The sequence below is a fragment of the Pomacea canaliculata genome, linkage group LG1 (genome assembly GCF_003073045.1).
Source record: "Pomacea canaliculata isolate SZHN2017 linkage group LG1, ASM307304v1, whole genome shotgun sequence".
Taxonomy (NCBI): Eukaryota; Metazoa; Mollusca; class Gastropoda; order Architaenioglossa; family Ampullariidae; genus Pomacea; species Pomacea canaliculata.
In genome coordinates, this window is record NC_037590.1 from 44631586 (window position 1) to 44645793 (window position 14208).

The 14208-nt window shown below is 45.8% G+C and overlaps 1 protein-coding gene across 1 annotated transcript; it reads right to left on the minus strand.

Moving 5' to 3' along the window:
* Nucleotides 1-493: 493 nt before the first annotated feature.
* Nucleotides 494-9867, minus strand: LOC112575061. The gene is made up of 5 exons (XM_025256596.1): nucleotides 9258-9867; nucleotides 7565-7765; nucleotides 6651-6904; nucleotides 1785-1963; nucleotides 494-880 (listed from the first exon to the last, which is right to left on the minus strand). The coding sequence occupies exons 3-5, from the start codon at nucleotides 6709-6711 to the stop codon at nucleotides 647-649; spliced, it is 474 nt and encodes a 157-aa protein (XP_025112381.1). The 5' UTR covers nucleotides 6712-6904; nucleotides 7565-7765; nucleotides 9258-9867; the 3' UTR covers nucleotides 494-646.
* Nucleotides 9868-14208: the final 4341 nt, after the last annotated feature.

Here is a 14208-nt window from a genome sequence, read left to right on the forward strand (position 1 = left end):
ATCTATACAGCAGCTTTTATACGGTTCATCATTAGCGACAAAGTTTATCTATACATAAGCGAGAAATAGTTCATTAGAATGCAGCAATCGTTCAGAAGACTACTTCCTGTAGGATGAGACTGAGCCCTGCTTGTAGGTTCTGTGTTCGGATCCCGTCGACGTCTCTCTGGATGAAACTCTTGCACGAAAGCTCTGAGTATCGGGATCCTTTCTCAAAGTACTCCAGTTCTCTCACCCTTGATGAATTCTATCAAAGTAAACTAATCTGGGCATAGGAACACATTTACATTAAAATTGTGGACAGGTTCACACACACATATATATATACACATGCACAAACACCCATGTACATACATTCGTACATTTACAGACGCACAAAAGTGTTTTGAAGATAACATCTAATTTTAGAAATGTCACCACACATGTTGGTTGAATTGTTTTCTACTTCGTTATCTCCACAATTCGTGAGTAAACATTCCTTTTTTTAAAAAAAAAAACACACTACAAAGCAGATTGTTTACAGCCCCTCTCCCCACCTTAGAGTAGGCTCAGTGCGCTTGATTACAAACAAAACACTGAAACACGTGCAAGCAGCTTCTCCAAACGAACATCGCCTCCAGTGCAGAGAGTTCACATCACGTGCACCTCACCGCCCCGGATGTAGAGTCATGGCGGCGGTGGCCGCTGTGGTGATGACGATGAGGATGTGGCGAGCGCTGGCGCGGCAAGTGGTGGCTGTGTTGTCCACGTTGCAGAGGCTGCCGTTGCAGCACGACGTGCACGTCAGCTGGTTGTGAGCGACGCTACATCCGGGCATGCAGTGGGCAGCACAGCGCCGCTCGAAGGACGTCATCACACCTGCCGTCTCCACTCGGCGCACCTGGGCAAGTCGTTATTATTAACGTCTCTAGTGACTGGCGAGAGACCCGGTCACCACCGGACAAATATGACAAACGGTTGCCCTAGTCTGGGTAAAGTGTTTACAACAGGAATAATTTGTTGACATAGATGTTCACTCAGCTCTACCTCCTCCCTCCTCACAAAACGGTCAGCAGGTGAGCGGTCAGCAAGGCGGGAAAAGATGGTAGTCTGGGTCAGACTGTCTCAGTATAGTAGATTTATTATATAGAAATTTTTCAGGTGTTTGAAGGTCTTACTTGTGTTGTTTGCGGCGACTGGGAGTCGTGAGTACACCACAGTCTGTAGAGGTGGCAGGTGACTGAGCGAGAGAGAGGACTGAGGACTAGAAGTCCATGTCACAGGGATGTGTTGGTTTAATGGGCAGCAAAAATCAGAGACCTAAACTTCCCTGACATGGTCACTCTTCGTGGCAAATGCAAAGAAAGTTTACCGGAAGTTCTTTCAAAAAAACTTTCACAAACTTAGTCAAACATTCGTCCTATTTGTCCGAGGGATGACCAAGGGATGACCAACAGCATTGCTTTATCAAAAGACTAACTACAAACCAGTCTGCATCAAGTTAAAAATATTACTCATTATGTCTGTGTGCGGGAGATGTTGGCGACAGTATGTGTGCATGTGTGTGTCTGTGTGTGTGCATGTCTGTCTGTGTGTGTGTGTGCATGTGTGTCTGTGTGTGTGCATGTATGTGTGTCTGTGTGTGACCTCAACGCACCCCGCATTCAGGACACAGGTGGCTGTGTGAATGTGATGTGCAGTGTACTTGTGATGTAATGTGAGATACTTCATGTGACACGTGTTAAGACACAGTAGCCGTGTGGATGTGACATGTGAGTGAGCACAGCTCACAACTCACGACTCACCATGCAGTGAGGCTGGTTGAGGGCGCAGGCTGCCACGTGCATGAGCGACGTGTTGCTGGGTGAGTTGAGTGAGTTGAGTGAGGTGAGTGAGTAGCAGCCAGGCGCCTCGTGCGTGCACTGCAGACACTGCAGGAGGGACTGTGGGGGCACCGTCTGTCGCAGGAGGGAGGTATCCACCACTGCAAACAGCCACCAACTTCACAATTTACCTCATTACAGAACAGATTACTAATAAAAATTATTGAACTTGTAACTGTACGATTGTAACTGTCAATTCACGCCAACCACAAACTTGATTTTCTTTCCATTCAAAGCGCGTTTTGCAGAGAGATGTTGTCATCATTATACAAGCAGCGGTTGAAATTAAAGCAGGTTACACACTTTGGACAGCGAATAGCTCACAACTTTCCACCCACCACTCACAACTTTCCATCCACTACTCACAACTTTCCATCCATCACTCACAACTTTCCATCCACTACTCACAACTTTCCATCCACCACTCACAACTTTCCATCTACCACTCACAACTTTCCATCCATCACTCACAACTTTCCATCTACCACTCACAACTTTCCATCTACCACTCACAACTTTCCTCCATCACTCACAACTTTCCCGCCATCAGAGAGACTTCGGGTGTCGAGTCGTCCCAGCCATTAGTCGGATAAAGATGTCTACAAACAGCCTCAGAAGCTCGCTTATTATCTCCCAGCAATGTCGAGATAGCTAACCTCAAGGTAAGTGTTTGGCAATTCCTTGTAACGAAGCTTTCTGCTACTTAGACGTCTGCGCGTGAGTCTGTGTGTGTGTGTTTGCTGGGTTAGGCAGGGGTTGTCTTAGGGTGCGCGTGCGAGTGTTGGTATGTGTGTGTGAGATAGAGAGAGAGAACTAGAGGGAGGTAATGATAGTGCCGAGGCTGGCCGCGGAGTGTGTGTCCGTGTATGCGTGCACAAGTAGCTAAGTGCTGTGTGTGTCTCTGTGTGTCCGTGCATGCGTGCGCAAGTAGCTAAGTGCTGTGTATGTATCTCTGTGTGTCCGTGCCTACAGTACACGTCTACAGAGGTAGACTAAGGTAGACTAAGCCAGCAGACGCCTCGAGTACCGAGGGCTTGTCGCGGGCTGATTAAGAGATCACTGCGGCTGTTTCCGACTGGGACTAGCGGTCCGTCTGGATGAGACTGGAGGCGGGCACCATCGATCAGTACCACAGAAGTCAAGTTAATAGCTGATCTATCACAACGCCCCTTCCTTCTGTCACATCCGGTCTCGGCTCAACCAAACCTGGTAGCCAGGAAACAGAAAATCGCACGCTTTTCTCCGCCCTCCGGACTCGCGCCACGAACATCCTCATCACAAAGACTCCAGCAGTGTCATTATCTCCCAGCTTCTGTCACCAGCAGCCACAGACCAGATGCCATTGCCAAAAACATAAAAATATATATTTCCCTAAGCTGAGCATTTTATTTTAGGGCTCGGCTTTAACTGGAGGGGTAGGGAAGGGGAGGGATGTCGGTGCCATCGAGTCGGTTCCGTTCTTTTGTCGGCTTCCGCCATCATTTGCATTGAAATTGGCGGCCATGATTCTGACATTTCACCTCTCCTCCTCTTATCTTTTTTTGTAGTCCGTGACACTTTCCATGAACAAGCATTTGTTACGAGCGGGGCTAACATGTTTATGTGTATGCATGCCAGTCTCCATGGCAACAACACGCGCACTTTTTTTCTCATCTGTGAGAGTTGAAGAAGGGGAAAAGGTTGAAGGTCCAGCGAGCATGACATCATCTAGTCTTAGTCTCTTGACATTTTGAGCACAACGAGTTGTGCTGGACCCGCCTTTGAAGTATCGGCACGGTTGTGATTTGATTTTCTGCTGAGCAAAGAGACAAAAAAAGTCAGTTATTCTCTGGACTGACGGAGGAGTAAGGATGGAGAGAGTGGAGTAGAGATGAAGTATACGACCAGCGAGAGACGCTGGAGTTGGTATTTGTTTTCGGATCATTGCGGATTGGTTGTCATCTGCCCTTCTTTCTGACTCCTGTCATCGTGCTTTGAATGATTGTCTTTGCACGATTGTTGTGTCATGTCTCACTGTCAACCCGTTACAGGTTCTTCCTTCTGATGTTGTCACTGTTGGTGGGGACTGGCTGTATGTTGTATATGGTGTTTATGTTGTAGATGTGACACCAGTTGTTTGGTCTGAAACTTGCAGGAGTCTTCGAAAAAACCTCGCCGAGAAGTGTTCACTTCAACCTTAATACCGGTCAGTTGTCAAGGTCCATCCTCCACAACCATCCAAGACGATGAGGCTTGACCAGATGTTTGTAAAGTTTTTGCTCTGCCAGGAAGCTGATGTCGCTGGTTGTCCACGTGTCATGTGAAAATCAAACAGTCAAGGAAACTAACTTCCTTCCCCTCCACACACACAATGCACGCCATCCTCCCTGCCATGATTACACATTCGCAGGTCACACCATTTCTCGAGATTTTTTCGTAGAAACATCGAATTTTGGCAAAACAACTTTTCCAATCGAACTGTCGAACCCTTGAGGACAGAAGAGACAATGGGTCTGTCTTTAAGCAGATGGCACCCGATGGACGCCCTCAGGCCGAGCGCTGTGATCAGGAGGAGAGAGAAGGAGAGAAGGCTGCTTATTTCTAAACCATTTCATCCTGCTTGCCACACAAAGATGTTGTAGTGGTGGTGGTGGTGATGGAGGGCGTCTTTGTCGCCATCATGTCACCTTGGCAAGCAACAGGCAAAAGTTGATTGAAGTGGATGATTAATTTCTGGAATACGAAGGTTTATTCTGCATGTCTGCCTGTTTCTCGTCCTGTTTCTCGTCCTCCCTATCATAGCAGTCAGACTGTGTACATCATCTTCTGGTTCTGAGCATTAAGCTGAGAGACTAAAATATTGCATTCATTCATTATTTGTTCGTTCTTTCGATCGATCAATCAATCGGTCACTCATTCTTTGAAGATTAACAGCTGTGTAGTTTTCGTTTCAATTTATCTCCTTAAGAATATTTCTGTAATTGATTGCTTAATTAATTCATTTAATCAATCTATAGTGTGTCAATCTATCCAACCATATTTTCTCGTTCATTCTTTCGTTGTTTTTTTCTCTCTGGTTTGGGCAGGCGCTCACAGAGGAAACAAAGCTTAGGATGATCCGACTTAAATAACTGATCCTTAATACTTCCCGTGTAGCTAGCAATCTCCACCTAATAAAACGAAAAAAAAAGAAGAGAAAATCCTACAAAATGGTGCGAGAATGAGCGACATCATTCCAGTTTCCTGTAAGGCAACATTTCCAGTCAGGAGACTTCTGACTGCTGACTGCTGCGTGACTGCGGCGCTAACAGCAGCTGTAATCACGTGATTGCACGGAGCCTGCGTGACTGCGGCGCTAAGCCTCCGTGCGTGACACTTCATCAAGGGGAGGAAATTGAAAAGTTAATTGTGACCTGCAGCTGACAGCCACGCAGCCACTAGTACAGGGGCAGACAACTGCGACCTGGCCGCACCAAGACCGTTGAGCAAAGCGCAGGCTGCTGATGGCCGCACAGACGGAGGAGAAGATGGCAGTGTTTGATTTCTGCTTTGTCGATTGCAAAGTAAACCTACACAAGGAAGTTCTCTCTCCTCCCCTCCTCTCTCCTCCTTCTCTCTCTCTAGCGCTGAGTTCTTGAGATCAGTCAGGTCCAGCTGTTGTCCAGGCTTCACAATATTCTAGTTCTGGTTTCTGGACCATAGTCCTTTTGATATTTGATGTAACATACACAGAAGACACAATGCAGAGCCGGGAGACAAAAATAAATAAAAAGGACAATGTATTGCAGACAATAAAAAATTCATTGTGGGGGATAATAAGGTACTACGACTAATTTCTTGTTCAAAATAACAATAACACAAAAATGCGTATGTGTAATCAGTTTACACCTCACAGTCTGTATATATTCACTACACCTCACAGTATGTATCTCTCTCTCACACACACACTCACAATCACACATACACGCTCATATACCAACACATCGGTTGTTGTTCTCGAGGTCACAAAATCGAAATATTCTGTTATTTTAGAACAGACATTGTCTTAGCCTGCTAATTTAATTTTTGAGAAGAAAGAAACAGCCTGAGATTGACCTTTATTGTCTCTCTTTAATTCTCTGGAGAATTTACGAGATGGATGGCAGTGAACGAGAGTTTTGTTGGGTTTTTTTCATTTGTCTTTGGCAAAACAGGTTTGCAGTTCCAACAAAAACACGAAATAAAATAAACAATGCAAATGGGCTAAAAATGTCGCTGTTCCTGTAATGTTTTTCCCTTTTTATCTTCTTCGCACCGAAGCGACGGGTAAACACTGCGGTTATTTTCAGCAAGGATGGTATTATTGTACTTGCAAAACATGTTTTTAGCTTTAGTTACTCCTCAAATGTTTTGATGCAGTGTTAACCTTTAACCTTTCAAAGCTGTAATTACAGATTTTTAGTCGCGTCTTGAGGTGTCGAGGGGAGTAAGAGTCATGTGCGAGAACCGTTCAAAATTTGCGGTTTGCATTTCTGATGCAAAGACTATTTGACTTCACAGACACTTTGTCTTGTCATCACCAGTTGTCACAGCACACAGTTCTCACCACCTGGTGTGTCAGTGAATGGTGGTATGGGGACACCCGCTCAGTCCTCCCGTAAACCTCGGATATTATTCTACCTCGTAGTTATCTGTCTACGCTCGAATATGGACTTTTTCACGTGTGTGTATGTGTTCAAGTGTGGATATGTGTGTATCTGTGTACATGTATATATTTCCCCCATCATGCACACACCCCACCTCACACACCTGTCCCACCTGTCCACTCACCTGTCTCGTCCATGTTGCTGCAGGATGCCAAGGACAGAAGGTTCATCAGACAGAACAGCATCTCTGTTTCCCTCGTCCAACCCCGTAATCTTGGATCGTCAAGTCTGATGGCGGGTGGAGGGCTGGACCACTGACAGGCTGGCCTGGTGGGGTGAAGGCCGCGGATGTCGAGAGAGGAAGCTTGCCAGCTATGACGTCACCAGAGTGCCTCAGCCCGGGTCATCCAGGGTCAACCTTGTGCTCTGTGGAAATGTCTGCACGCGCAAACGTGTCGCGAGTTCTGAGAGGCAGTGGTGGTGTTATGGTTGTCAAAGCAGTCGTAGATGTCGTGGTGATGATGTTAGTAGTGGTGGTGATGATGTCAGAGTGAGAGAAGTTTCTGATATACTGTACACCTTTCCTCCTAAGGATCTCAGCTTGAATTATGTTATTCAGTCCTTGTAAGAGGATGGAGTGATATAGTGGTCACACGAGAAAGAGGCTTTATGGATTCTATACTTCCAATATATAAGTATATCATTTTTATTCAACTGTGAATTATCTCACGGTCATGTTGTCATGATTTACTATTGCAAGCATATATCCTCAGCTATCATGTCCATAATACTCTACCAGCACATTCAGCAGCAGAAACAGAAAAAAAATTTAAGAAGCTAAAAGGAATACGAAAAGAAGGAATAAAGTAAAATAAGGCAGGAGAAATTCACATGTCAAACACGAGTCGAACAAATAAACTAGCAGATGACATGCACACAAAATATTTTCATGAACACACACGCAAACACACACACCCTCTCTTACAAATTCACATACGCTTTTTCTTTCTTTTTCTCTCTCACACGCACGCACAGCCTCTCTTACACGTGCACTCTTTCTCTCTCTCACACACTCACACACTCGAGGCTCGTGCTCACCTAACGTGTCTTCTCGTCACTCCAGTCCTGACGGGTGAGCATGGCCCCGCGCCGGTCAGACAAACATTTTCTGGTCAGTCATCCACAAATTCCATTTCGCTCAGACGAATATTGGAGAGTTGGAAAATGTCAGGCGAGTGTTTTTGCCTCCTTCTTCCAGCTCTTGACAAGCTCCTCGTGTTGCTCCGACACTGGGACAACCTGGAACAAAGATTGCCGCAAGCTTTGACTGTCAGCCTCCATCACACAAGCTGACAAACTCGTTGCCACTGGCGACCACCCAGTGGTGACTGACAAAACTGATGACATGAAGTTAATCGTCTGTGATGCCACGTCTCATCAAAGTGAAAGCAGTCACAACTGAAGTATATACAAACTCCCAAATATTGTTGTTGATAAGTCACATGTTACGAATATGTGTGCGATTGCAAAGATATTAAATAAAACAAATAAAACTAATTATTTAATTACAATTTAAGTAATACTTTGTGTATTTGGCTAACTAATCTTAATTTCCTTCACAAAGCCTTATAAAGTTGAGTCATATCTTGGTTTTGAGAAAGTCACGTGTTTCAGTCGTCCACCCGGGGACCTAGAGTCCGGCCTGTACACTAAACACGAGTAGGTGAACACAACTCACAGATACACAATGCAGGAGGGACAAGAGACAGAGAGAAGAGGTGGTGAGATGAGGTCGGGGAGAGAAAGAGAGAAGTTGATTCAGTCGAGGAAGAAGTGAACTCAGGGAAACTTGGTATCGTCCCGCCATTACCAGTTTCTCAGTCTTAGTCCATCCGTGATTTCCAGTGGACGACACTAGCATCCGATGTGAGCTGAAGGGGAAGAATGTTTTCCCCAGACCACTATCCCACGGCATAATCCTTACTTTCCCCATCCCTCTCTACTTCCGGTTTTCTGCTCACTCCAGTGTATGGGGCTCTTTCTACTTCTGTCCTTTCTACTTCTACTTTCGATTCTTTCTACTTCTTTTGTTCTACAGCTTTTGTACCGCATTGCTTTTTCTTAGTTTCAAATGAGTTTTTTTTCTAATGACCAGGTAAAGCTCCGTGCAACGTGAAGGCGACTACCACACTTCTGTTCTAAAAATACACGGCTACAAACACCCGCTACACAGAGATTGAACTCGTGACCTCATACAGAACAGATTGAACTCGTGACCTCACACTTGTACATTGATGCGCCCTATGAACAAACAGTCCTAGTTGCCCTCGTGCAGAAACCTTGGCACCATAAACACCACCATGCACGTGCATAGTCCGTGGTACAGTTGGTCACGTGATCTGTACAGGGGGCAACGAAGAGAGATAATTGTATTTATTAACAGTGAAATCAGCCAACAGCCGAATGTCCAATCGTTGTATGACAGGATGGTAGAGGAAGACGGAGAAAAAACAACAACTGATCAAGGTTCTTACACTGTATCTCACGTTAGTACTCTCACTTGTGTCGAGAAACTTCCATTTCTGTGACCCAAGCACTCACTATGGATAGGGATTTTGGGGGGCGGTGAGGGAACAGCTCACCCTGAGATGCCAGCACTAGCTACAGATTGGAAACAAAAGCAAACGCACGACGTGAGATGATGACGATGATGAAGAATACACAAACGTACTCTCTCACACACACAAACAAACAAACAGACATGCACACAGACACACACAATGTCGTCTACCTTGGTTCGTGTGTTCGCGTGGCACCCAGACTTCAGTCGCCACCAGGTTGATGACGTATCCCTCAGCTGGCTTGTCTCTCCCTGAAAGTGAGCGGAGACGCCGTTGCGGTCCGATAGAGGGAGCCATCATCGTGCTGCGCGCCTGACGTTGCTGCGGGCGCCGAGTGCGCAGCCGCCGCCTCACGCGCGTGTCCAGCTTCCTCCGCCGTGCACGTGCCGACCCTCCCCTCCCTCTTGCGTCATACGTCACACGTGTGACGACCTCTTCCGCCCCCCAGCAGAGGTCATCAGGCCACAAACCATAGCAACAGCGTCTTCACATCAACAGTACATTTACTTACTTATTTATTTTGAGCTACACTTTCTCAAGATAACGTTGCTCCATGAAATATCGCGAGATTAGTTTTAAACAAGTGATAATTCTTTTTTATTCCTACTACGCTCCGAATAAAATACGAACATCGAGTGAGCTGTTTTAAACAAGCAAAATAAACAAAACAACAAGATTCATCAAAGCCAGAATGAACTCTACATGACTTCAGACTTGCTGATGCCGCGAGTAGACGTGTAAGCTAGCAGCAGAAACTTTGAAATTTCAAAAGAAAAAGTAACAAATACAAAAAACACCCCGATAACGAAGAGAAAACAAAGCAGCAAAAGGAGCGCAAAAGAGAAGTAAGAAAGTGAGAAATGAATCTGACAGAGCTGAATGAGAAGAAAAAAAAAAAAAAAAGGCCAGCAGACGTAGCTTGGGGATTCACACTTCCCAACCGAAGTGTCGCGGGGTTTAATTACCAAACAGGAACAAGGAAAAGAATCTGCAGAACAGTAACAACAGAGACCTGTAACTCGAGCAAAACACAAAGCAGAAGAAGAAAAGCGAATGTTGGTCAAGTAAAATCTAAACGTGAAACCCTGAGCAGGGGTGGGCAATTATTTTTCCCAAGGGGCCGCATGAGAAATTGAGATGTTTTCAGAGGGCCGGACTAATATAGTTAACTCAGTTTTACCCAATACTGTATACATAGTATATATACTGGCGGGCCGGCCAGTGGGCGGGCCGGTCAGAGACAGGAGGCGGGCCGGCCCTTGCCCAGGTCTGCCCTAGAGGATGAACATCAGCAGTTACATGTAAGCACCCCATCCTGAAGTTCATTGTGTGACGGTGTGCTACCCTCCTGCACGTATCTGTCCGACATAACTCCCAGCCTCTCACTACAGGCTGCATAAAAGCTTTTACACCCTATCAGCACTTTGTCAGCAGCAAGATGGCCGCCAGATGCAGACATTGATCAGCACGGACGAGTACTCGGGCTGTACTCAGTCTACGGTGGAGCCCATCAGCACCCGGCCACGGGCGGCACCCACCCCGGATGTGAGAGCGAGATGTCGGCAAGGTTGGTAATAAGGCTAGCAGTCTGGCTGTAAAGAACGACAATCGCAGGGAAGGGAAGGTGAAGGGAGGAAACTCACGCACCTAAAGGACGTCTGTAAATGGCGCAAGAATCCGAGAGGACGAGTTTTAATTGGACTCCTCCATCTTGTCTTTCCTCTCGTGTCATCAGGAAGCAAAGATTTTATGTCTCTGTTGATATTTTACTATAGGCAGTAAAACTGTTTTCACTTTTTGTTTTTTTTGTCTTTTTGCTCTTCTTTTCTTTTTTCAACTGTTAATTTAATTGTAATTTTGTTGACTGTCCTTTTGTTAAGAGCTCATTGTTTCTCGAACTAACGGCTGATGTTCTACAATTATGTGAAAATTTATTTTGTTATGACCACTCATGTTACTGGCCAGTCGGTGCGTTACTGCCACCAGAATGTGTTTCCTCCGCCTGTCAGCTGCTTACCTCACCTGCGATGAAGTCTGTGCACCTGATGTCCGCCGTAGGCCGCACGTGTCATCTGTAACATTGCACATATTGTAAGACCGAGCTCTTCGCGAGATTTCTACGTGATAACGAGAGGAGGGCGAGACTTTGGTGTTTTCAGCCGAGTCAGCAACTAAGGTTATATCACGACAAGGCAGCCAGGTCTGCAAACATATAGAGAGAAAGAACAGCGTGCCCGAGATGAGATCTGAACCCAGGACAAACCAGTCTTCATTGGTTCTAACCTTTGTACTATAGGGAAGGAGGAGAAGAGATCATTGCGACACCCTGATATTGGAATGTCAATGAATGTGACAGAGTGATCTGACAGATTGTATACACTGTGCAGCTGACCTCTGATTGGATGGGTTTTGGGGGAAGACAACATAACGAGAACAACAGTTTGCAAGTAACGGCTAGTGTAGGTGATGAGTAAACTCACAATGTAGGTGACGAGTAAACTCACAATGTAGGTGATGAGTAAACTCACAATGTAGGTGACGAGTAAACTCACAATGTAGGTGATGGTTACATCCAAAGGCAGGTAAGGCATCGCACGTGGTGAGGCCCGCTATCTGAGATCGATCTATTAATATCGATCTTCTGTTTCCACGGAAGAAGTCTGAGAACGACTCCAGTCTCTCTACGCTGGATGGCTGGATGGCTGGATGGCCGGCACCAGCCCTTTGACTGCGGCCAAAGATTACAATCAGCAGAAGTTGCTTTGTGTCAGCACGGCCAGCACGGACAGCGCCAGCACTTGGCAGCTCAGCGACAGCGACCTCCATTGTCGTCGTCTGGGCGTTGGTGCACTCCGGGTGATTGTGGTGCTGCAGCCCGGGGGGCTGTTCCCGGGAGGAATCAGGGGCGCCGGGATAAAATGTTTGGCTGACTTCGGACAACGAACTCTCGATGGAGGGAGGACGACGAGGCTGAAGTTGGTGTCGAGCGATGACATTTCAAGCGATGTTATTTAATGAAATGCGAGATGATGTCGGACGATCCTGTTTCAGTTTCAATTTAGTTAATGACGATCGCCAAGATGTCAGCACTGAAAAATTACTGTGACCTATGGTTGTGACCTTCCGCTTGACTATTTTGTTTACATCAGATTGTCCGGCTGCCTGTCTTTTTGTTTTTACATCAAACACGAAGAAAAATGTTCGTCATCATTATCGTCACCGTCGTCAAAATTATTATCGATTGCGTTTTCTCAGCAATAGATGTAGAAGAGATAGTGGCGCGAACTTATTGTAAGGAAGCGACACCTAGTCTGAGCTCAAAAGGGAGGTAACTGCGTGTAGGAAGTGGAAGTTTATGATAAGCAGTTTTTGGAACTGATGTCACACACACACACACACACACACACACACGCACACACTCATGCGCGCGCACACACACACACTCGCGCACACAAACACAGAAGCATGCAGAGAGACATGGCGTCTTGACACACAATAATTGTTGTTTACAAGACGTAAACAAAAAGATGAAGACGATGGAGACAGGCTGTGATTAGACCTGAAGTCGATAGGACCGGCCATCGGCCCGAACATAATTACAGTTTCCATGGGAAGGGGCGGACACTGTGTCTGGTCTACCTCAGTGACCTGTGCGCGTGCGAACGCTAGCGTCTTCCTGTCCGTCTGTCTGTCTGTCCGTCCGTCAGTCTGTCTGTTTGTCTGTCTGTCTGTCTGTCAGACAAGAAAATTTGAAGTATTGTTACTACCGACAAAGAAAACTTCAGGTCAGGTTACTGTAACAAAATAATATCGGGGATGGACTAGAAAGACAAAAAGGAAGATAGTAAACTCAAGTGTTTGGGTTTCTTTAAAAGAAAAAAAAGAAATGTTTTGTGAAGTACAGAGAGGTCTTAAGGTCTCATTAAGAAAATTATTTGTTTGTAGAAGAAACTTACTTGAGCTTTGGGCAAGGGAGAGCATGTGACCGGAAGTCTACAGCCAGGGAAATGTCTAACCGTTCAGACTGACTAACCCAAAATTAATCAGAAAGCCATGAAACACACAAGTGGATAATTTGCAAGGGTTGGTGGGGAGAGAATAACTGGTGAATCACTCGACTGTCAGCAAAATGAACTAACAAATAATTGTTTACTGTTTGTCTGACTGTAACTTCTAACCTGAGTTGAAAGGATTGTAACTTGTAATCTTAATTGCAAGGATTGTCAGTTTGGGAAGTACTCGCAGAAGCACGTGCTTTCTGCTCCCGTCGGGTGGTTTTGCACTCTGTGAACTCCTGACCCTGACCCTGACCCTGACCTCACGTCCTGAGAGCCGGACAGGTCACTAAGGGGAGATAACAGGGAGGTGTTCTCTCCTGACTCCCAGAGGGAAACTCGAGCCTCACTTTCAATTTCCTGCCACAGGTGTCGCTTTCGGATGAAGCCATCAAGCTGGAGAAGATTGCTTCAGTGATGGTTGCATGCTGGGAAAAGTCTCTCCGACAGATGCAAGCGAAAGATGTGAACAGTTTTTTTCCCGCTTATAAACAACTCGAGATGATGAAGTCTCCTCTGGCGCCTGCGAAATTTTCACAAAATATATTTTGCTTGCAAAGTGTGACTCAACAAGTCCTGACTTTTCTTCTGTTCTGTCTTTGTGGAGGTGTGAAAGTGTCTTGCATTAGAAATGAGTATAGAAGGCCAGACGTGCTTCATGGTCACCGTTTGTGTCGTAGATGTTTACCGTTTATTTAGAGTGAAGGCCATCTGAACAATTTTTACAAAAAATTAAGAATAATGGAGCAGCTTATACCAGCCTAACCTCCCGATTATCTATCCGGAGACGAAATTGTCAAATTTGGTGAGGATTAGTCACACGGAATGAATTTTCCTGGCATCCAATTCAAAACACACCTACAAGCTCATTTAAGGCAATAGTTCTATCATCTGGAAGTAAATATGTTCCAGACATACAGACTGGACTTTGTGTCAAGTTCAGACCTAATGATGAAGAGCAGCACTCGGCGCACCCCCAGCACCCAACCGCTGACATCCATCCACCCAATGGCAGGCATTGAGCTGCAGAGAAAGGTGGACGACAGCAGAAATATTGGCTCCGGCG

What these genes read in the sequence shown, in the direction of transcription:
- LOC112575061 (XM_025256596.1), bottom strand. Translation starts at nt 6,711, where the DNA reads ATGCTGTTCTGTCTGATGAACCTTCTGTCCTTGGCATCCTGCAGCAAC. An exon ending in CAGCAACATGGACGAGACAG is followed by an intron (nt 1,964 to 6,650) that starts GTGAGTGGACAG and finishes GGCTGTTTGCAG; the next exon opens with TGGTGGATACCTCCCTCCTG. An exon ending in TCAACCAGCCTCACTGCATG is followed by an intron (nt 881 to 1,784) that starts GTGAGTCGTGAG and finishes CGACTTGCCCAG; the next exon opens with GTGCGCCGAGTGGAGACGGC.